Source organism: Rhinopithecus bieti, unplaced genomic scaffold (assembly GCF_001698545.2).
Source record: "Rhinopithecus bieti isolate Rb0 unplaced genomic scaffold, ASM169854v2 scaffold_15336, whole genome shotgun sequence".
NCBI classification, from domain to species: domain Eukaryota; kingdom Metazoa; phylum Chordata; class Mammalia; order Primates; family Cercopithecidae; genus Rhinopithecus; species Rhinopithecus bieti.
In genome coordinates, this window is record NW_016808678.1 from 2,737,168 (window position 1) to 2,760,605 (window position 23,438).

General features: G+C 39.6%; 1 protein-coding gene across 1 annotated transcript in view; it reads left to right on the plus strand.

Moving 5' to 3' along the window:
• Nucleotides 1-23,438, plus strand: part of COL4A3 (collagen type IV alpha 3 chain) — a 158,853-nt gene that overhangs the window by 110,343 nt on the left and 25,072 nt on the right. Inside the window, exons 23-36 of the mRNA XM_017886959.1 lie at nucleotides 405-475; nucleotides 1,269-1,451; nucleotides 3,896-4,064; nucleotides 7,418-7,510; nucleotides 8,478-8,582; nucleotides 11,194-11,291; nucleotides 11,849-11,999; nucleotides 12,353-12,466; nucleotides 13,855-14,022; nucleotides 15,273-15,362; nucleotides 15,721-15,855; nucleotides 19,804-19,902; nucleotides 20,644-20,733; nucleotides 21,393-21,532. Coding sequence (XP_017742448.1) covers nucleotides 405-475; nucleotides 1,269-1,451; nucleotides 3,896-4,064; nucleotides 7,418-7,510; nucleotides 8,478-8,582; nucleotides 11,194-11,291; nucleotides 11,849-11,999; nucleotides 12,353-12,466; nucleotides 13,855-14,022; nucleotides 15,273-15,362; nucleotides 15,721-15,855; nucleotides 19,804-19,902; nucleotides 20,644-20,733; nucleotides 21,393-21,532 — 1,706 coding nt within the window. The remainder of the gene's footprint in view (nucleotides 1-404; nucleotides 476-1,268; nucleotides 1,452-3,895; nucleotides 4,065-7,417; nucleotides 7,511-8,477; nucleotides 8,583-11,193; nucleotides 11,292-11,848; nucleotides 12,000-12,352; nucleotides 12,467-13,854; nucleotides 14,023-15,272; nucleotides 15,363-15,720; nucleotides 15,856-19,803; nucleotides 19,903-20,643; nucleotides 20,734-21,392; nucleotides 21,533-23,438) is intronic.

Genomic DNA, 23,438 nt, shown 5'->3' on the forward strand with positions numbered 1-23,438 from the left:
ATGCACTTATGGATATAAAAATTTATCATTAATATACGTTAAACTTTAGCAAATATTATCTTCTGGTAGTAGATTTATAGGTGATTTTTAGTCTCTTCTTTCTGCATAATTTTCTTATAATGAGCATATATTACTTTTAAAAGTAATATATACTCAGAAAAAATAAAGATATAATCTTAAAATTATGAAGATTAAATTTTAAGAAGCTAAGATCTGAGTTACTTGTTCCATGATCTCTTGTTCTGTTATTTACTCCCATTCTCTTATTGCATTTATGTTTTATGACAGAAGCTGTCTTTCTTTCCCCATAAGAAAACACTCTATTTTCTTCATACATTGTATTACCCTGTCTACTCAGAGTTGGCGTTCAATGAGGAGTTAGTTAATAATTCGTTGATTTGCAGGAAGACAAGGTGCAGCTGGCTTGAAAGGAAGCCCAGGGTCCCCAGGAAATACAGGACTTCCAGGAATTCCAGTAAGATTTCATGTTTTTAAATCTTTAGCTTCGATTTGAAAAAGTGCACACTCTAGAAATACGGTTGCAACACACTTATTAGTTTGGTGCCTTGCAAATGGTAGGCACTTAATAGATACCTGTTGATTAAATTAATAAATCTGTGACTGATTAAGTGAATGAGTCAATGAATTTATAAACAGTTTGAAATGGTATCAGAAACAGAAAACAGATTAGTGGTTGCCTAGGGCTGAGGGTGGGAACAGAGGTTCATTGCAAATGGGTTTGAGGGAATTTGGGAGTGTGATGGAGATGTTTAAACATGATTGTGGTGATTGTGGCATGATTCTATGAATTTACTAAAAAAATCACTGAATTGTACTCTTATAAAGGAGAAATTTTATGGTATGTAAATTATACCACAGTAAGTCTGTTAAAAATTAGAATCTTGATTGTCATAGTGAACCAAAAAGTTATAGATAAATATATTTAGATCAAATTATTCAGAGACGCTTGTTAAAATTTACCAATATTCGAACATAACCTGAATTATGGTGATTGTTCTATGGTATTGAATTAGATTATTGTGTGTATTGTTTTGAATTATACTACCTAACTGAATTATTTTTCAGTTTTGGAAGTTAACAACAAAGCAAAACAAACAAAATGCTTGAAATAATACTTGTGGACCAAAGAAAGTGTGTTGAAAAAATTCATGTTAAAATTCAAAAGTTCATGTCCACACTGTTTTTAAGATTGACACAAGAAGAATTCTAACAAAATATAATGCAGATTCATTTCTGTACTACCCTAGGGTTTCCCAGGTGCCGAGGGTGACCGAGGACTTAAAGGAGAAAAAGGTGAAACACCTCAGCCTGAGGGGCAAGTTGGTGCCCCAGGGGACCCGGGGCTCAGAGGTCAACCTGGGAGAAAGGGCTTCGATGGAATTCCTGGAACTCCGGGAGTGAAAGGATTACCAGGACCTAAAGGCGAACTGGTTGGTATTTAGCAACTTTACCCTCCCTATGAATGAAGTACTCTGAAGTTTAGAGATAAAAGTGATTTCTGTTCTTGTGATAGTTTGCTAAGAATGATGGTTTCCAGCTGCATCCATGCCCCTACAAAGGACGCAAACTCATCCTTTTTTATGGCTGCATAGTATTCCATGGTGTATATGTGCCACATTTTCTTAATCCAGTCTGTCACAGATGGCCATTTGGGTTGATTCCAAGTCTAAGAACAGAAAACCAAACACCGCCTGTTCTCACTCATAGGTGGGAACTGAACAATGAGATCACTTGGACTCGGGAAGGGGAACATCACACACTGGGGCCTATCATGGGGAGGGGGGAGGGGGGAGGGATTGCATTGGGGAGTTATACATGATATAAATGATGAATTGATGGGTGCTGACGAGTTGATGGGTGCAGCACACCAACATGGCACAAGTATACATATGTAACAAACCTGCACGTTATGCACATGTACCCTAGAACTTGAAGTATAATAAAAAAAAAAAAAAAAAGTGATTTCTTTTCCAAAAATGGCCGCTCAGCACAGTTCGTTGCTCTAACTGCAGAATGAAGCATCTTCAAATTAGCAGGAATAACCCAAGCAAATAGTTATAGTATTTTGATAAAATAAATAGGTAGCATTCAGTGATTTCAACCAAACAAAATTCTATATTGATAACAACCCTATCTCATACACAAATTACAGTTCCATATTTGTATCAAATGAGTCCATGGAAAGGTTCAGAAAATCATATATAGTGGAAAGTTTAATAAATATTTTGGGGTCTATGTCCATACTTTTAAGTAAAAATAAATGCATTAGAAGACAGTATATTCAGAGGTATCATAGTCAAATAAAGAGACTGTTTTGTCATTTAAGATATTTAAGTTTATGTAAATTTAATCACTTTTCATGAAAGAATTTCTCACATGTTTAATTGAGGTAATATCTATCAAGATCTTTTTTTTTTTCCTTTTTTTTTTGCGGGGCGGGCAGTGTTGCCCAGGCTGAGTGCAATGGTGCACTCTCAGCTCACTGCAACCTCCATCTCCCGGGTTCAAGCGATTCTCCCACCTTAGCCTCCTGAGTAGCTGGGATCACAGGCATGTGCCACCACACCCAGCTAATTTTGTATTTTTAGTAAAGATGGGGTTTTACCATGTTGGCCAGGGTGGTCTCGAACTCCTGACCTCAGGTGATCTGCCCACCTCGGCCTCCCAAAGTGCTGGGATTACAGGTATAAGTCAACGCACCCAGCCCTAAGATTTGCTTTAAAATGTCATAGAGTGAGAGGGTGAGCACCTGTCATCATAACGTACTTACAAGAGGTTTGCAAGGGATGCTGCCCAAACTATGAAATACCAGTTTCTCCCGGGACTAACCTGTGTTATCCAATAAAACAGATTTTACCTCAAACAGGTTTGGAGAAACTTGGTAAACAAATTTAAAGATTCATTTACAGACCCTTTAATGTCAGAACATGACCTGTGAGTCTTCCACATGAAGATAAGCTATCTGGTCTTTCCTAAATGCTTCTGACTACAAAATCCTTTTTGGCTGGCAGCATCTACAGGGCCAGCAGTTCTCAGACCCTGCCTTGGCCAAGTCCCAGGCTGTTCACTTTGTGGTAGTTATGCTTATAAAGCGACAGTGCCAGAATTCTGCGTTGGTCTAGTATTAAGTGAATTTGTATGATGTCCCTACTTGCATCTCACTTTCTTTATAAGTTCTGGTAAAGATATTCCATAAAGTAAATGAGAGAAAAATCAAGGTGGTGATTTGTGGAGGCTTACATCCTGTCATTAGAAAAGGACACAGACCACTTAGCCATCTGATGATACTGAACAATGAAAAATTGAGTCAAATTTATTTCAGAGGGCCATGTTGGGAAGGAAGAGGGCTTAAATTATTTTGTCAAATTCAACTTCTTTTAAATCTACAAATCATTTTCAAGGTTATAGCATATGAAGATTTAAAAACTAGACAGTTTATGAGAGAAAATGGAAGTGGGAAATTCCCTTTGTCATGAAAATACCTGGTGAAAACACAAGTAAAGGTTTGCTGTACTCATTTTATTTCAGAAATATAACATTATCATAAAAATCACCGCTAAAGTCATTTGAACTACTGTCAATTTGAACTTAGTTCTAGTGGCTATTATTATATGAGAGATCTGTCATTGTAAGATATCTCAAGTGGGACTCAAGACAGTTCCAAGTTCAAAAAATGTTGCTAAACTCCAAAGGACACAAAATGGCAGAAACCTGCAGTGCTCTTATTTTAGTAATAATTCTCATCAAATGCCAAATGCTTTTAATTCAAGATCTCAATGACAGCCTAACTGGTATTCATATCTGGAGGATGATTAACCTGTCGTAAGAAGATACTGGAATGAAGCACGATTCAAACACATTCCTGTTGTCACAGGCTCTGAGTGGTGAGAAGGGGGACCAAGGTCCTCCAGGGGATCCTGGCTCCCCTGGGTCCCCAGGACCTGCAGGACCAGCTGGACCACCTGGCTACGGACCCCAAGGAGAACCTGGTCCCCAGGGCATACAAGGAGTTCCTGGAGCCCCTGGACCACCTGGAGAAGCCGGTTGGTTAGTTTTCTTTCCAGTCCTGTTTTCTGATGGAGTGGGTTGATTGTTTCTAGAGCTAACGAAGCTTCTCGAAGACTAAGGAAAATATAGAAACTTGCTTTTAATGAATAGAATATGTCATCTCACAGATGCCAGGAAAGAATATGTAGGGTATGTTAGAGAAAACTCATCTTTTCTCCATTACTGGGCAATTCAACTGAAATTTCCTAGGATATTCCATATCTATTACTTATATAAATATATGAAATGAATAGATGCTAAGCATTATTGCAAATTTGTTTTTTGTGTGTGTGTTTTTAGAGACAGGGTCTCACTCTGTTGCCAGACTGGAGTGCAGTGGCATAATTATAGTTTACTGCATCCTCAAACTTCTTCTGGGCTTAATAGATCCTCCCACCTGGTCTCCAGAGTAGCTGGGGCTATAGGCGTGTGTCACCACGACCAGCTAACTTACATTTTATTTTTATTTTTTGTAGAGACAGGATCTTGCTGTTTGTCCAGGCTGATCTCCATCTCCCAAGCCCAAACAATCCTTGCTTCAGCCTCCCAAAGTGCTAGGATTACAGGTGTGAGCCACTGTGCCCAGCCACAACTTTGTTGATTTTCATCCATAACTCAATAGGCAGGTTACAAATAAAAGTTTAAAATATCTAAGACAAATGAAGGAAATGGTCTGCTAATAGTTTAAAAGTCCAGGTAACTTTTGGGATATACATATACTGGCCGTAGTTCTGAATTCAGGAGTGTGGCTGGAGGTCAGAATAGCATGCTACTGACAGTTTTAAGCGAATAATGCCACCATGGTCATGCTTTACTTCTAAAATCACTTTAGGCTGGGCACAGTGACTCACACCTATAATCCCAGCCTTTTGGAAGGCCAAGATGGGCAGATCACTTGAGGTCAGAAGTTCAAGACCAGCCTGGTCAACATGGCGAACCCCTATCTCTACTAAAAATATAAAAATCAGCTGAGCATGGTGGCACATACCCACAGTTCCAGCTACTTGGAAGGCTGAGGTAGGAGAATCACTTGAACCTGGAAGGTGGAGGTTGCAGTGAGCCGAGATCATGCTACTGCACTCCAGCCTGGGCAACAGAATGAGACAATGTCTCAAAAATAAGTAAATAGATAGATATATAGGTAGGTAGGTAGGTAGGTAGGTAGGTAGGTAGGTAGATAGATAGATAAAATAAAATAAAATCACTTTAAAGGGTGAGACCCAGTAAACCCATGGTCTCTAAATCATTTTATAGTATCTTCCCTCATTGGTAAAACTTTTAGAGTACACAACCTTACATTATGTGTTATAAATGTATGCATCATTTCTGTCCACACATGCATGTAAATCTTAAATCTTACGACTTTCTCTATATATTAAATAAATAAATAAATATTTATGTTTATCCGCACCTTACTTTGGAGGCTGTTATTCTTTTTCTTTTCTTTTCTTTTCTTTTCTTTTTTTTTTTTTTTTTTCTGAGATGGAGTCTTGCTCTGTCGCCCAGGCTGGAGTGTAATGTTGCAATCTTGGCTCACTGCAACCTCCGCCTCCTGGGTTCAAGAGATTCTCCTGTCTCATCCTCCCGAGTAGCTGGGATTACAGGCACCTGCCACCATGCCAGGCTAATTTTTGTATTTTTAGTGGAGATGGGGTTTCACCATGTTGGCCAGGCTGGTCTTGAACTCCCGACCTCAGGTGATCTACCTGCCTCGGCCTCCTAAAGTGCTAGGATTACAGGTATGAGCCACTATGCCTGGCTGAAGGAGGCTGCTGTTCTAATCCAGGTACTAGCAAACGGTGGTGGACCACTGTCCAAGTCCAGCCCACTGCCTGATTTTCTATCAGGCTAAGATTTTGTATCAAGCTAAGAATGGTTTTCACATTTTCAAATGATCGAAAAAATATTTAATGATATTTTGTGATACATGAAAATGATATGAAATTCAAATTAGAGTATCCATAAATAAAGTTTCTTGGAACACAGCCGCACTCCTGTATGTACTGTCTCTGGCTGCTTTTATGCTACAATGGCGGAACTGAGTAGCTGAGTAGATTTGAATCACGAAGCCTAAATTTCTTACTATCTGGTCCTTTACAGCAAAAGTTTGTTTAGCCCTGTTCTAATCCATCACCAAATGCTCTATTGTTGTTGCTGTTTGTGTTGTTGTTTTTTGAGATGGGGTCTTGCTCTGCCACCCAGGCTGGAGTACAGTGGTGTGATCTCGGCTCACTGCAACCTACATCTCCTAGACTCAAGGGATTCTCGTGCCTCAGCCTCCCGAGTAGTTGGGATTACAGGCACACACCACCACACCTGGTTAATTTTTGTATTTTTAGTAGAGACAGGGTTTACTATGTTGGCCAGGCTGGTCTTGAACTCCTGACCTCAAGTGATCCACCCACCTAGGCCTCCCAAAGTGCTGAGATTACAGGTGTGAACCACCACGCCCGGCCTCTTCTGTTATTTCTAAGTGTGAATCTTTACTAAAGGACTCCATTGTCATAAAATATATTATTATCAAAATTGTCTCATCACATACTGTAAACCTATTTTTTCTATAAATAAATGACTATATGGACAACACTTATCACTAAACATATTTTTAATGTTTGCCACTGTGGTCAGAATGTTATGTCATGTCCTCATCTGCTGAGTAGGCATTCTTTCCCTTATGACAGAGAACTTACCAGCGAGGTTAAGAAAAGTGTCCAAGTTCATAAACCCACATCAGCCTTGCCCATATCAAAACTTACTATTTCATTCAATAGGCTTCCTGTGGAAACTAGTCACCCAATAAATAAGTATCCTATCAGTATTCACCAACGTTTAAACTTAATTCCATATTATCAATTATTTGGAATAGGCTGTTTTCAATAGACCAGCATGTTAGGCTATTAATTTCCCTTTTAGAAAAAAAATAGAAGTGCAGCTCGCTGCCAGCACTCATTTAATTTTACATAAACGCGTTCTTTGAGGCTGAAGCAAATCTGATTTTCAATGTGAAATAAAATACAACAACTGTTCTTGGAGTTATTTCTAAACAGAACTTGTCTCTAATCCTAATATAAGGGGGTCAAGTTAGGACTGTCATCTGTGAGTTATCTCAGAGTAAACAGGAAACGAGTTAAAACAATTAGACAATTGTCTAAACTTATATTTGTTGATTCAATACGAAAGTTTCTACGGGCTGGTCGTCCTTAAGCTAGTTTTGAAGCCTGTGAAAACAGAGGTTATTTTTTATTTTCTTTGGGATATGTTTATAAACCCTTTATAATCGTATTTTCCCCTATCATCTAAGACAAGCTTCAGTATATACCCCAATCTTATGACCACAACTTTCCTTAAGGTCCTAGGGGAGAACTCAGTGTTTCAACACCAGTTCCAGGCCCACCAGGACCTCCAGGGCCCCCTGGCCATCCTGGCCCCCAAGGTCCACCTGGTAAGTACCCTCTGCCAAATCTGGTGCATGGCATCAGACAACACCCTGACTCTCTTGGAAAAATACTGTCCCCATTATAAGGAAAAAATGTATTCATTGGCTCCAAAAGAGAGCACAGGGCAGTGTCTTATCTGATAAGCAAGCAGGCTGGGGACTTGCTGTAGTTCTCTGAGGTTATCCAAATTATTCTAACTAACTGGTGCTTCTAATATAAAGGTTCCAGAGGAGAACCGATGTAACTACTTACGAGGGATTTTAGAGCAGAAAAACCTTTATGGAGTTTTGGTGGGGGAGCAAGTGATGTTTGCCCACTGGTAACTTGTTAGGATATTTTCCATAGCATCTTCATTTGAAAACTGAATTTCTTTGCCAACGTGATGTAAAACTGAGTTTTGCATGCATGGAGGGAGACTTACATAGTTCAAGACATCTAGAATATTTCCCATTAGGAATTAAATTACATTGACAAAATTCTTTGCAATTCCTAAAGATTAGTCCATTGGATAGGGAGAGGGAAGGGGAGCATATGATTGGGGTTGTGTTAAAACATGTTTCTTGGCTGGGCGCGGTGGCTCCCGCCTATAATCCCAGCACTTTGGGAAGCCGAGGCAGGCAGATCATGAGGTCAGGAGATGGAGACTATCCTGGCTAACCTGGTGAAACCCCATCTCTACTAAAAATACAAAAAAAATTAGCTGGGCATGGTGGTGAGCACCTGTAGTCCCAGCTACTCGGGAGGCTGAGGCAGAAGAATGGCGTGAACCCGGGAGGCGGAACTTGCAGTGAGCCAAGATCACGCCACTGCACTCCAGCCTGGGCGACAGAGCGAGACTCCATCTCAAAAAAAAAAAAAAAAACTTAATGTGCAAAAGGGATAGGATGACACAAATAACTTAGACATTTTCTTTTATAACAAGATGAAGGAAAGTTGCTGATGTGGAGATGTGTATGTATATTTGTTTTTAAGGTATGCCTGGATCTATGGGGAAATGTGGAGATCCTGGTCTTCCAGGACCTGATGGTGAACCAGGAATTCCGGGAATTGGATTTCCTGGGCGTCCTGGACCTAAGGGTAAATTTAAAATTTTTTCAAACATAAAGTTCGTTGTGGATATTTAGAAGAGGTATATATGTATAAGTAAAATGAGTAAAATACAATATAAAGATATAGAGGATATAAGATATAAAAATGAGTAAAATAGGAAATATCCATAATACTCTTTAAAATGTTTTCTGGCCAGACACAATGGCTCACGCCTGTAATCCCACACCTTGGGGGACGGAGGTGGGCAGATCACTTGAGGTCAGGAGTTCGAGACCAGCCTGACCAACATGGTGAAACCCAGACTCTATTACAAATACAAACATTAGCCTGGTGTGGTGCCACGTGCCTGTAATCTCAGCTACTCAGGAGGCTGAGGTGCAAGACTCTGTCTCAAAAAAAAAAAAAAAAAAAAAAAAAAAAATGTTTTCTAAGAGCCATAAATGGAAAAAAATCTTATAATAATATGTTAGGTGAAAAGGCAGAATTTACATTGATTTATGCAATTTCATTTCAGTTGTATTTTTTAAAACACATAGAAAACAACTAGAAGGAAATTCACCAAAATGGTAATAGTGAACCTTGATTGTTGGATTTCAAAAACATTTTTGATACTTCTCTATAAATGCCTGCATCTTTTACATGTATACATTTCTTTTTTTTTTTTAATAAGAAAGGAACTCTGAAATCATAGCTGATTTCCCCATACACTCCAAAATAAATTACAGAATTTATTTTCCTTTAGGAAAAACAATGCTGTTTCCCCTTAAAGAGGAAACACTCCAAAAAAAATCTAGATGCTGAGAACTCACACAATGACATAAACCTGCCCACTGACAAGTACAGGAAAGTCCTGTCCAGGATGACATATGAATAACCTGAGTCCCTGGATTCTCACACAGAACTGCAAGTTTTATGACAATTTCATGTTTGTTACAATATTATTTAAAATGTTTGTCAAAAATAGCATCCATGTTTTGGTGTTTCAGCTCTTGGATTAGTATGTCATCAGTGTTTATTATACATTAATTTTGCCCAAATATGAGAATATTGATTTCGATTTATGAGTATTTGAAATGGAAAACATAATCACATTTCTCATGGAGTCTCAAGAATGGCTTTGAGTCCAATTTCTTGGTTTTCTTCCTAATGATCTGTGAAGTAAGGGAGCCTGGCTCACATTGGTACTTCATTCTTCTTGGACCCTGCATTAATAAATTACATCCCTACTTTGCAACTCTAGGTATTGACTCTCTGGAAGAAGACTGTTGACTATGGGAAACAGAACTAACCCAAGAGCTCCTTGAAAGTGGAGATTTTACGCCGGGCGCGGTGGCTCACGCCTGTAATCCCAGCACTTTGGGAGGCCGAGACGGGCGGATCACGAGGTCAGGAGATCGAGACCATCCTGGCTAACACGGTGAAACCCCGTCTCTACTAAAAATACAAAAAATTAGCCGTGCGCGGTGGCGGACGCCTGTAGTCCCAGCTCCACAGGAGGCTGAGGCAGGAGAATGGCGTGAACCCGGGAGGCGGAGCTTGCAGTGAGCGGAGATTGCGCCACTGCACTCCAGCCTGGGCGACAGACGAGACTCCGTCTCAAAAAAAAAAAAAAAAAAGAAAGTGGAGATTTACAGTTTCACAATTGAATCTAACAAATCCCATGAACTAACTGCAAATTAAATATTGGTCAAATGAGGGTATGAAGGAACACTCTGAATGCAGCCTTGCTTCACCGTGGCTTCCTCTTCTGAACCAGAGAACACAGAAAATGTGTTGACCCCTTTCTCAGTTCGCCTACTATAAAGGCATAAGAAGTTAATCCCTTACGTGCAATGGATGCTATAGGGTATTAGGACTTACTTCTCTTAAGCAACCCTGTTGGGAAAGGCTACCTGGGGTGCTGAAAAAGCTCTGTATCTTTTTTTTTGTTTTTTTTTTTGTTTGTTTGTTTTTTTTTTTGAGATGGAGTTTTGCTTTTGTTGCCCAGGCTGGAGTGTGACTGGCACTATCTCGGCTCACTGCAACCTCCGCCTCCTGGGTTCAAGCAATTCTCCTGCCTCACCCTCCTGAGTAGCTGGGATTACAGGCATGCGTCACCATGCCTGGCTAATTTGTGTGTGTGTGTGTGTGTGTGTGTGTATTTTTAGTAGAGACGGGGTTTCTCCATGTCGGTCAGGCTGGTCTCAAACTCCCGACCTCAGGTGATCCACCCACCTTGGCCTCCCAAAGTTCTGGGATTACAGGTGTGAGCCATCGTGCCCGGCCAAAAGCTCTGTATCTTAATCTAGGTCATGCTTACATGAATATATCTGCATATAAAAATCCACTTACCTGTACACTGTATGTAAAAAATACTTCAAAAACAAAGTCAAATGGTCAACCAGCATCAGTGGTTTGAAGAATTGCTGAATCAAAATCATAGCCATACTAAACAACCAAATAGAGAAAGTTAATTTTTAAAATGGGAACCAATGTAATTTGATTTGGAACTTTTAAAAAATTGCTAATTTATCAGTTGGTTTTATTATCACTTAAACTTTCATAAAAGCATCTCTGGCTGGTTGAGAGATAAGAGAGTTACTGTTCAGAATCTTTCAATAAGACTAATCCTACAACAATGTTTATTTTTTCTCTGAAGGAGACCAAGGTTTTCCGGGTACAAAAGGATCACTGGGTTGTCCTGGAAAAATAGGAGAGCCTGGGTTACCTGGAAAGCCAGGCGTCCCAGGAGCCAAGGTATGCAAAAATTCAAACTCAAACTGTCACAGAAGAGAGGGCGGGTGACCATTAATTGGCCAGTTTGTAGGCACCTACCTGGCAGAACACTCTAGATGTAGAAATTATCAATATATTTGTAGATGATGAAGATGTTAAATTATTTAAACGTTTCTCTGGATCATCTTCCATTTTAGAAAGGAAAACATAAGGTGTCAGAATGCAGATTTCATCCTGACAGCATCTTTAATCATTTCATAAACACTCGGAGTATTTAAAATGGAACAACACTAGAAAGAAATGTGGTTAGCTACGAGAAAAACTATCAAAAGTAAAACATCTAGATTTTTCTCTTTACAGACAATCCCACAGTCTTCTGAAAAAGTGGAGGCTACATATCCTGAAGTGTTATTAAATATAATCTTATAGAAAAGTCAGCAACTAGAGCTCAAAAAGGAAAGTTGATGGCATGGTGGTTGCTGTGCAACAGGGACTTACAGCCTCCGTAACAGAGACTAGTCAGTATCAGCGAGGATTTGGAAGCACTATATAGTAATAACATAATTTCTGTGCTATAGGGAGAACCAGCAGTAGCCATGCCTGGAGGACCAGGAACACCAGGTTTTCCAGGAGAAAGAGGCAATTCTGGAGAACATGGAGAAATTGGACTCCCTGGACTTCCGGGTCTCCCTGGAACTCCAGGAAATGAAGGGCTTGATGGACCACGAGGTACAATAGCAAGTGTCATTACTTTTCTCCACTGTGAGCTCTGCTAAAAGGCAGCAAACTGAATGTGTAGGTGTTCTAGAAATGAAGAATTCTCAAATAAAATTTCTAGTTTGAGAAATAGAATCTATGGAGCCTAATTATTTTCCCATCCAATGTTCCTGCCCTACCTTTCTTCCTTCTTTCCTTCTCCCTTCCTTCTTTTTAAATGAGTGCCCTCTACAAAAGGTATATTAATGGTAGTAAATATAGGTCTGATTTAGGTGGAAAAAAAGTTAACAGAAGAATGATTGCTATAGCAATACCAAGACCTTAAGTTCTAGCATCTGGGTATATACGTGTGCTTTCTTTTGCAGGAGATCCAGGGCAGCCTGGACCACCCGGAGAACAAGGACCCCCAGGAAGGTGCATAGAGGGTCCTAGGGGAGCCCAAGGACTTCCAGGCTTAAATGGATTGAAAGGGCAACAAGGTAGGAGGAGGGCCTCAAAACTGGCCACCAGATGGGTAGGAGACATGAGACTCCTGCTCTGTGCTTTGCTGCTTAACGTGGGAACTGTCCAGCAACAAGTCCTGACCACTGTTCAATGAGAAATACTTCAGAAGTGTAAACCTTGCTGTCAGGGTTTGTTGCACACAGTAGTGTGTACCACCTATAAAGGAAGAAACCTGAAGTTAATAATTTAGTGAGTTGCTTTGTGTATTTTATGCAAGAAAAACATGAATGCTGAAGACAGAGAGAGATTGGTGTGTGTTTACATGTATTTAGATACATATAAATTCTCAGAAAACATTTTACCTTTAATACTTTCATAAGTATATTAAAGTGGTAAATTTATCCTTATTATTAAAATGTGGTAAATGTATGCAATGATACCAGTTTAAAAACTTATAAACTAAAATATGTAGTTGATTGTTTTACACACAATATAAAAGAAGAAACATGAAAATAAATCTAAATGATGCAGGCTAGATGTTCCAGAGGATGGAAAACTTACTTTATGTTTTTGGATCCTCTCAATCAGATCTGATGAACTGTTCCTGGAAAATTTTACTTAGGAATCAGTTAAATGTCTGTGGTCTATCGTATTGCTTATATGTTCACAAATAAATTTTTGACCAAGACCTTAACTGTTACAGTGGCATTATTATTGTTTCCAGAGGCATCCAGTGACTTACCTCTATGTGAACGGCTCTGTATGTCTTCTGCAGGATACAGAGTGAGCGGCGCTCATAAGGTGCAGTCCCAGAATGTGTCTGCAGGACTAGAAAATAGATATAAAGACTACACTTGTATTACTGCATGAGTCATTGGAGCAGAGAATGTTAGAACCAGAAGGGAACTCAGAAATTTTACAGAGGGGACATTAAATACATACACGCGCATGCACACACACACACACACACACACACACACAGACACGTGCAGGCATAAGTGTACAGTTACCCCAAATCACAAAGCTAAATATTTACAGCCATAAAATATTTCTGAAGTGGCCGGGCTCTGTGGCTCATGCCTGTAATCCCAGCACTTTGGGAGGCCGAGGTGGGCAGATCACTTGAGGTCAGGAGTTCGAGACCAGCCTGGCCTGCGTGGCAAAACCCCATCTCTACTAAAAAGACAAAAATTAGCCACGCGTTATGGCGCATGCCTGTAGTCCCAGCTACTTGGGAGGCTGAGGCAGGAGAATCACTTGAACCAGGGAGGCGGAGGTTGCAGTGAGCCGAGATCGCACCACTGCAATCCAGTCTGGAAGACAGAGGGAGACTCCATCTTAAGAATATATATATATTTCTGAAGTTAGGAGGGGAAAGCATTTGTGGGTTAATTAATTAATTCATTCACTTATTCATACACAGGCAGAAGAGGTAAAATGGGGCCAAAGGGAGACCCAGGAATTCCAGGCTTGGATAGATCAGGATTTCCTGGAGAAACTGGATCACCAGGAATGTCAGGTCATCAAGGCGAGATGGGACCACCAGGTCAAAAAGGATATCCAGGAAATCCAGGACTTTTAGGGCCACCAGGTATCCTTTTCTGTGTTTCTATTTTTCTTCTTATTTCCTCTTCCTCTTAAGGTGGCTCTGTCAACTGTACATAGGCATATGCTTTTGACGCTACGATTTTACTTAATATAAGGTTTTCCTTCTAAATTATTTGTAAGAAACCAGGAGCCATGTTGCAGGGAAACGGTGGTGGCTAGATGAACACATTTCACAATTACCCAGAATGTGGCTATTTTTGCTGTGTAATCCTTTTTATATACGACTACTATAATATGTTTGCTAGTATTTTGTTGAGAATTTTTGCATTTATATTGAGAAGGGATATTGGTCTGTAGTGTTCTTGTGATACCTTTGGTTTTGGTGTCAGAGTAATGCTGGTCTGATAGAACAAGCTGGGAAGTGTTTCCTCGTCTTGTATTTTCTGGAACAGTGTGTGAGGAATTGATGCTCTATAAACATTTGGTAGAATTCACCAGTGAAGTTATCTGGGTCTGGGCATTTCTTTGTGGGAAGTCTCTAAATGACTAATTCAATCTCTTCATTTCTTATAGGTATATTCAGGTTTTCTATTTCTTCTGGAATCAGTTTTGGTATTCTGTTTCTCTAGAAACTTGTCCATTTTGTCTAAGTTATCTGATTTGTTGCCATAGAGTTGTTAATCATATTTCTGTATAGTTGTTTTAATTTCATGGCTATGTTTATTGTTTATATGTTTGGGGAGAATATTCTGTTCCCTCATGGCATAAGGACCTCACTGATTTCCCCTCCGGAAAAGAGGCTAAAACAACTTAATCGACACATTATCTTTTCATTCATCTTATTGGGCTACTATCACATGCCAGCATTCTTCTAGGCCCTAGAGACACATCAGTCGGTAGACAAGTCTCCCTTTCTCATAGTAGAGGAGCAATAATAGAAATATTTAAAATCTAAGTTCAATTTGAGACAAGTGTTATGGAGAAAATAAAGTGAAGGGATATAATAGAAAGTGACTGGTCAGGGGCTGGGAGGATGGAATGCTCCAAAACTTCCATATATTCTATCCTCATCCATGCATATGATTTGCTACCAATCACTTCTACACAGATGAGTTTAAAAGACCATTTACTGACCCATCTCCTAGACTAATACAGTAATTTTACTATGTACAGAGGCCATTTTTTTCAACTCCCAATCTCTACTTCTAAGTATAATTTATTTTAGTATATGGAATATTTTGCTTTTCTCACTCTGTACAACATGTGCTGCTTTGTGCTAATTTGTTTCCACAGGTGAAGATGGAGTGGTTGGGATGATGGGCTTTCCTGGAGCCACTGGCCCTCCGGGGCCCCCTGGGAACCCAGGCATGCCAGGGCAGAGGGGTAAGTGATGGAATGTCTTTCTAAATAGCAGGGAGCATAAACAATGTTCATTTATTTTGCAGCAAAAAAAGTTATGTTTCTTTGGAGGGAAAAATAGTTTTGAGAGAGCAGCAGTATTTGATTTTGCTGTTTTCTGTGTTCCTTTTTTCCATTTGAATGGAATCCTGTTTTCTCCCTGCAGGCTTATACCACTACCCTTATGAGGCTGCCTGCATGGGGAAACTATTTATCAAGTTCTCAGCATTGTTAGCCTTTTTTGTTTGATTTATTCTGTTTTATCGTAAGCACTGCCAACTTTTTAATCCCTATGAACTACTTGAAGAATTAAGGACCTGATGTTGTTACTCCTGTCTGTTAGGGAGCCTTGGAATTCCAGGAGTAAAGGGCCAGAGAGGAACCCCAGGAGCCAAGGGGGAACAAGGAGATAAAGGAAACCCCGGGCCTTCTCAGATATCCCACGTAATAGGGGACAAAGGAGAACCAGGTCTCAAAGGTAAAGAATTGCTTGTTTGGAATCAGGACATCAGAGCTGATTCTCGGGCTAATAAATTATCCAGGCAAATCCCTTTAATTGACAAATAAGGACAGTGAGGACCAGTGTTTAGTTACCTGCCCGTCACACAGCCTGTTGGTGGCTGAGCAGGCACTAGAACTGAGTCACCTTCCACAACATGTTGCCTCCTCAATGCATAACATTTTTATTTCTAGGTTAATTCTGCATTTTGATTTGCTATATTTAAATCATCAACAGTCAGTTTTTAAATTATAAGCCTCAAAACTCCCTCTTTGCCAAGTATGGGGAAAATTACACCCTTAAAAAAATTCCACATTATAAAACTTTCCAGGCTGATGTTGAAATCTCCTTCTCAAATTCAACTTTATTCTGTAGACTACCAGGAGAATATTTTCTGATTCCATCTAAAAACTTCTTCTCCTGTTCAAAATCCTTTGGAGAATAATTATTAAAAAGAAATGCTCCAATGAAAATGTAACCCTTTGAAAGACTGTTGTTAGATGTGGTTCTTAAGCTAAAATTCAAATGCATTCACATAATTTCAAGTTATTTGGGTGCTTTTTTGGTAGTTTTTGTGATATGATCAATACAGCCAGTATAAAACTAAACTTTCAGAAGCCTTCCCTTGTGGTCTTCTTGACCAAATGTAATCCCAAGCAACTTTAGAAAAACAGAGAACTGTTGGGCAAAATACTACATTTGCAGATCAGATTCTCATAGCAGGAAAGGAATAAAAGAAAAAAGTGTCATAGCAAGAGCACAATAAAAGAAAAATATGTTTGCAGTTGCAAAACCATGTTAAATTTTGAGACATTTGAAATGACTTTTGAGAAATGAGACTGTATTCAACAAATATTTATATGTGTGGCACATAAGGATGTAACAAACCTTCACATGTACTGTCAAACCTAAAAAAAAGAAAAAACAAATAAATTCTGCACAGGGTGCTATAGACCACAATATAAAGGCTGACTAACTGGCAAGTTAGGAAGTAAAGGCCTTCTGGGTAGTCCCCATCTAACCTGGTGTCGAAGAGACAGTTTAGTTCTGGTACAAAAAGAATATTGCATTTCATTTTAGCAATGAAAAGAAAGTAATGTGACTTTTATAAAACTCTGCTAAGACTAGTCTAAGCCAAGATATGAAAAAAAAAAAAATACTGGCACCAATCTCCAGTCCTCATAAACTGTCTGCATAGACACCACTTCACTAGACTATTTTAGATTATTTAAGTAGTGTTAGAAGCATTCTGGAAAAAATATGAATAGCATATCTCTGCCTACATAAGCAGAAATTTGGCTCTCACAGTATAAATGTGCTGTGAGTACTAATTTGCAATTGAAGAATTCCTTTTGTGAAGTACAGAAGGACACATGCTATGGGGCTATTTCTATGCTTCCAACAAAACTCTTTTACTCACCCAAAGTAGAGTAAGCATCCAGGCTGTTCTGTATGTTTTCTTCAGGCTTTTCAAATGCATAACCAAGGGACACAGATTGAAGAATAACAACAACAAAAAAAAGAACCTGTATCTAGGCCTCCCTAATTTCAATATGATCCATTTTTTTTTTCCTAAATCTGAATTTCTGACTTAAAGCTATTCACTTCACATGTGGAAGAGATATTGAATATATAGAGAAGCACAATAACAAGTCACTATCCTCTCCACAAGGAGTCTGCGTGAGAGGCTTAGGCATATGTAGAAAAAGATAATAAAGAACGCAAGGGGCAAATTAGTATGCTATATTATTTAACAACAATCTAAGGAACATTTACCATGTGCAAGTACTGTTCCAAGTTTTACAACTATTGACTCATTTAATCCTCACAATAACCCTACAAGTAGGCTGGGCACGGTGGCTCACAGCTCTAATCCCAGTATTTTGGGAGGCCAAGGCGGGTGGATCACCTGAGGTCAGGCGTTCAAGACCAGCCTGGCCAACCTGGCAAAACCCCGTCTCTACTAAAAATACAAAAATAAGCTGGGTGTGGTGGCAAGCGCCTGTAATCCCAGCTACTCAGGAGGCTGAGGCAAGAGAATCGCTTGAACCTGGGAGGTGAAGATTGCAATGAGCTGAGATTGTGCCACTGCACTCCAGTCTTGGCAACAGAGTAAGACTCTGTCTCAAAAAATAAATAAATACATAACTCTAGGAGTAGGTACTGCTATTGCAATCATCCCATTTTACATATGGGGAAATAGGGAGGTGAAGTTACTTGCCCAATGTCACTCTGATAAGAAATGGCAGAGATGGGCCTCACACTTGGCCTCCTCACTGTGCTGCCAGAGCTCCATAGGAGTAGAGGGAAGCAGAAAATACAGCAACTAGGATAGTCAGTGAAACCTCCGTGAAAGAGGATTTAAATGTCAAACAAGATTCAGATGAACAAATAAAATTCTTGGCTTAAAATCTTTCCAAGGCTCCCTGTGCTCTGAGAATTGAAACTTCTTAGACTGACATACAAGTTTATTCACCACTTGCACTTGGCCTGTCTCTCCAGCCACGTGACATTTATGTACTCAATAATTACTTTTTACTTAATAATGCCTATGGACTAGGCATTTTGCTATGTCTTGATTATACAGAGGTGAACAAAGCAGACTTTAGTTTCCTAGTCATGATGAAAGTTACAGTTTAGTGGGGGGAAGAGACATAATGGGTCCATAAACATTTTCCATTTAGGCTAGGGAGTAAGTATCTTAGGCTTTGTGGATCACATATGGTCCTTGTTGCATATTTTTCTTTGCTTTTGTTTTAACAACCTTTTAAAATGTAAAAACCACCGGGCATGGTGGCTCATGTAAATCCCAGCACTTTGGGAGGCTGAGGCGGGTGGATCATGAGGTCAAGAGATTGAGACCATCCTGGCCAACATAGTGAAACCCCGACTCTAATAAAAATACAACAATTAGCCAGGCATGGTGGCACACACCTGTAATCCCAACTACTCAGGAGGTTGAGGTAGGAGAATCACTTGAACCTGGGAGGCGGAGGTTGCAGTGAGCCGAGATCATGCCACTGCACTCCAGCCTGGCGACAAAGCGAGACTCCATCTCAAAAAAAAAAAAAAAAAAAAAAATAAAACCCATCTTAACTTGCAAGCCATACAAAACCAAGCCAGATTCAGCCTGAAAGCTGTATTTTGCCAACCCCTAAAAAACTGAAGTAAACAAACAGACTAAACAGTATATATCTTTTCAGATTGCAATCAAGAACATAAAAGGAAAAAACGAAGGTTGTAAAACAAAACAATCTAACTCCCTGATACTCATCACTCCTTTCTACATGCTATTTTACTGTCTGGGAATCCTGTCTCACTCCAGACCTTCTTCACCCAATTAGTTTTCATTTGGCCTTCAAGACTGAGCTAAAGAATACTACCTCTTCCAGAAATTCTTCCCTGTAGCATATTGTGCCCAACTCTAGTACAGAGTTTATCTGCCTGGATGATAATTATTTGTTTACTTGGCTGTCTCCCCAGTTAAACACTAAAAATTTGGGGGAAGAGAACATGATGATTTATCTCTCCGGTGCTCAGCACAAGACCTATTCATTAATTAGATGCTCCATCCATATGTGAATGAATAAGTACATATGCAGGAAAAGAGCCAAGGGAAGTGAATCTGCTTGAGAGAAAGCACAAAGGCAGGCCGTAGACAGATTGTAGAATGCTTCATGCTGCCGAAGGAGTTTGCAATTTACTCTGTAGGTAATAGATCCAGTGACTATTTATTTATTTATTTTGAGACGGAGTCTCGCTCTATCACCCCAGCTGGAGTGTGATGGCACAATCTCGGCTCGCTGCAAACTCCATCTCCTAGGTTGAAGTGATTCTCCTGCCTCAGCCTCCCATGTAACTGGGATTACGGGCACCTGCCACCACACCTGGCTAATTTTCTTGTTAATACCTGGTTTCTAACTTTAGGATTCGCAGGAAATCCAGGTGAGAAAGGAAACAGAGGTGTTCCAGGGATGCCAGGTTTAAAAGGCCTCAAAGGACTACCTGGACCAGCAGGACCACCAGGTACAGCTGATTCTCAAATAGAAAAATATCACATTTTACACTTTTCTACATCTAAAGTAATAAACGTTGTTTCTAGACTTATTGGGTTTAAATATCAGTTCTGTTCTGATAGTGTTCCAGCAAAATTTGCTACTAAATTAACAAGAAGGTGTTGATAGTTGGTGTGTAGTTAACTTATATTAACCTACAAATAGTTCCATTTTGTCCTCAAAATTTCATTCTGAAATTGCTGATATGTATTATAAATTATAATTCATCACCATATCACATATCAGAGATGAAAATTAGAGAATGCCTTAGAAGTTTTCAGGTTTGCATCTTTCTTTTTTAAAGCAAGTAACTGAGTTTACAAAATAATTTTTAAATAATTAAAGTATCCCACCATTCCCATAACCACCTCAGTAACAAAATATATTACATGGCAATAACACTTCAGGATGCAGTTGGAAATATATTACCATATGGTTGCAGGAGCCCACTTTTTCCTGCTGGTGTTGGTCCTGGGATGATTTTAGTGTTTGAAACCGAGGCCTGCTGACAAGAATCTAACTTTCTTTAGTTTTACATGTTCTGGGTCCCTAGTTCCCTCCTTATTTGAAGGAAAAAGGACAGCTAGGCAATGCCTAAACCAGCTGGTCTGGCTGTTCTGGATTCATTCATGCATGCAAGCAACAAGTATTTATTAAACACATACTATGACCAGAAACTGTTCAGGGCAATAACTATTTATTTGTTCTGAAGGCCCCAGAGGAGATTTGGGCAGCATTGGGAATCCTGGAGAACCAGGACTACGTGGTATACCAGGAAGCATGGGGAACATGGGCATGCCAGGTAATGCATAAGGTCCTGTTACGAGCCCACAAGCTCATGATGGGTGAGGATTCCAGATTTTCTGTGTTGTGTACTGTTTTGGTTTTCCACTTGGTAGAAAACTTATATTAAAAAACTAGATTTGCGGGGCCAAGTGCAGTGGCTCATGCCTGTAATCCCAGCACTGTGGGAGGCTGAGACAGGCAGATCACCTGAGGTCAGGAGTTTGAGAGCAGCCTGGCCAACATGGCGAAACCCCATCTCTACTAAAAATATAAAAAAATTAGCTGGGCGTGGTGGTGCACACCTGTAGTCCCAGCTACACGGGAGGCTGAGGCAGGAGAATCGCTTGAACCCAAGAGGTGGAGGTTGTAGTGAGCTGAGGTCACGCCACTGTACTCCAGCATGGGCGACAGAGTGAGACTCCGTCTCAATAAAAACCAACGACAACAACAAAACTAGATTTGCTATTAGACAAATGCACAGTATGCAATTAGAATATGGGTGAGAACAAAATAAATATTGATGTTATATAATAATCATCCATTGTTAACTACCTGATGCATTTGCAATTCTGAAAAAGCCATTCTTGGGAGAAAACTTATGTAAGAGCGAAAAGTAGAAAACTTCACGATCCTCATGTTTATCTATTTTACTCGATGTGTTCCCCCTAATTTCAGGTTCTAAAGGAAAAAGGGGAACTTTGGGATTCCCAGGTCGAGCAGGAAGACCAGGCCTCCCAGGTATTCACGGTCTCCAGGGAGATAAAGGAGAGCCAGGTTATTCAGAAGGTACAAGGCCAGGACCACCGGGACCAACGGTATATAGGCCACTGAAATATTTACATTTTGGTGGTGGAGTGAGTGCCTTGAAAAATACCAACAAGTACCCAGATTCAGTGTGGGCAGAGAAAATTGAAACTATTACTATACTTTCAGACAGTTATTTGGATTTTTAAAATCCTGTCTCCACAACTGAGGATGCTTGTCTGTCACAGAGCTGTCAACTTCTGAAAGCCTCTTTCAGTCACCAAGGAATTGCCACACTGTCCCTGCAATTTAGGTGTGCTGCCAGAAGAAGGCAGTGATTACAGGCCCATAAAATCAGATGGGACGGTGGATTTTTTTCTTGTGATACAAAGTGGCCCATTTCTGCTGTACTCATCTCATGCAGACTTAGAAAAATAAATTTCCAAACCTTCTAATAAAAAACACTTGTCTTACTAAGACTAACAAAAGATACAAAATAAAATAACTTTACAACATCATTAGAAAGCGAACAAAATCCTAAGATACATACATTTATCTTTCTTGTTTTAGAACTTTTTCTGTGTAATGGAATGGAAATACTCAATCTTGTTTCAATGTTTTCAGTGTTCGTGCTCTGTCAAATTGAGGTTGGATGTTAAAGCCCTTATTTTACTACAGTGTTATACAAAGCAGCAACCAAATGTTTCAATAGGGCTCAGTGGCTTTCTTAGGTTTATTCTCTTCCCAATTTTCTGAGTACAGCTCTCACATTAAAAGCCAGACATAGACTACAAGAGAATGATTAATAGAAGTTCCTATAAGCAGAGGTTACTAACATGGGATTCCATGGACCAGTGGGAAAATCTACGGGATCCCAAGAAGCCCAGCAACCTCTTGAAGCTGAATGCGAAATGTTTGAAAATGTTTTGTAGGGGAGAGTCTAGTTTTCAGATTTAGATTTTAGATTTTCAACAGTATATGACTCCAACATATAAAATTATTACTTAGGGAACCTTCTCCCTCTTTTGGAGACAATAAAATATCACCTTTCCTAAATATTTCCACCAGCTATAGTCTCCAGTAGTAATTGCTAAAACAAGAAAAAAATTTAGACACTACACAGACCCAAGAAAGCAACTGTTTTTTCACTTGGAGCGCAGACAAATGTCTTTGTTCTTTATATTTAGATTAAGGCCTCAGAAAACCTGAGATTGCTTCCACTGAGATATTTGCTCAATGAGAAATCCTATTTGACTTCACACTCAGTTAACTGATAGTTTCATTTAGATTTCAAGTTTTCACCAGGTAACCACCAGAATAAATTTTTAGAACTGTGCATTGAACACACAATGAGCTGGTTTTATCATGTCAGCAAAATGAGAGTAACAGAGTAGTATATTTTAACTGGCTACCATAGACATTTTGTGAATCTTGACCAAATCTGTATGTTCTGGTTGGTCTTAAAACTTACGTGAAGATTTAATGAACATTAAATCATTGGAAGGTTTTTAAAACATGTGATTGACATATTTGCATGCATAGTATTTGTAGGCTACATCTTTATTTAGTCTATTTGTTTCTTACTCCCAGCTACTCATCACAATTTGCAATTATATATTTGTATGATTATTTAATATCTATCTACTTACTGGTCTCTGAAGCTCCATGAAGGCAGGGACTGTGTAAGCCATAAACCTATATAGGTTACCATTATATCCTGGTAAAAGCCAGCTTCCTGGGTGTGCTACCAGTGCAGTCACAGAGGTCCTGTGCTAAGAAGGGCCTCCGCACTTGGTCTGATGCTGTGCTGTTGCTGTCTTGAAATTCGCTTTGCCGGGCGCGGTGGCTCAAGCCTGTAATCCCAGCACTTTGGGAGGCCGAGACGGGCGGATCACGAGGTCAGGAGATCGAGACCATCCTGGCTAACACGGTGAAACCCCGTCTCTACTAAAAAAATACAAAAAACTAGCCGGGCGA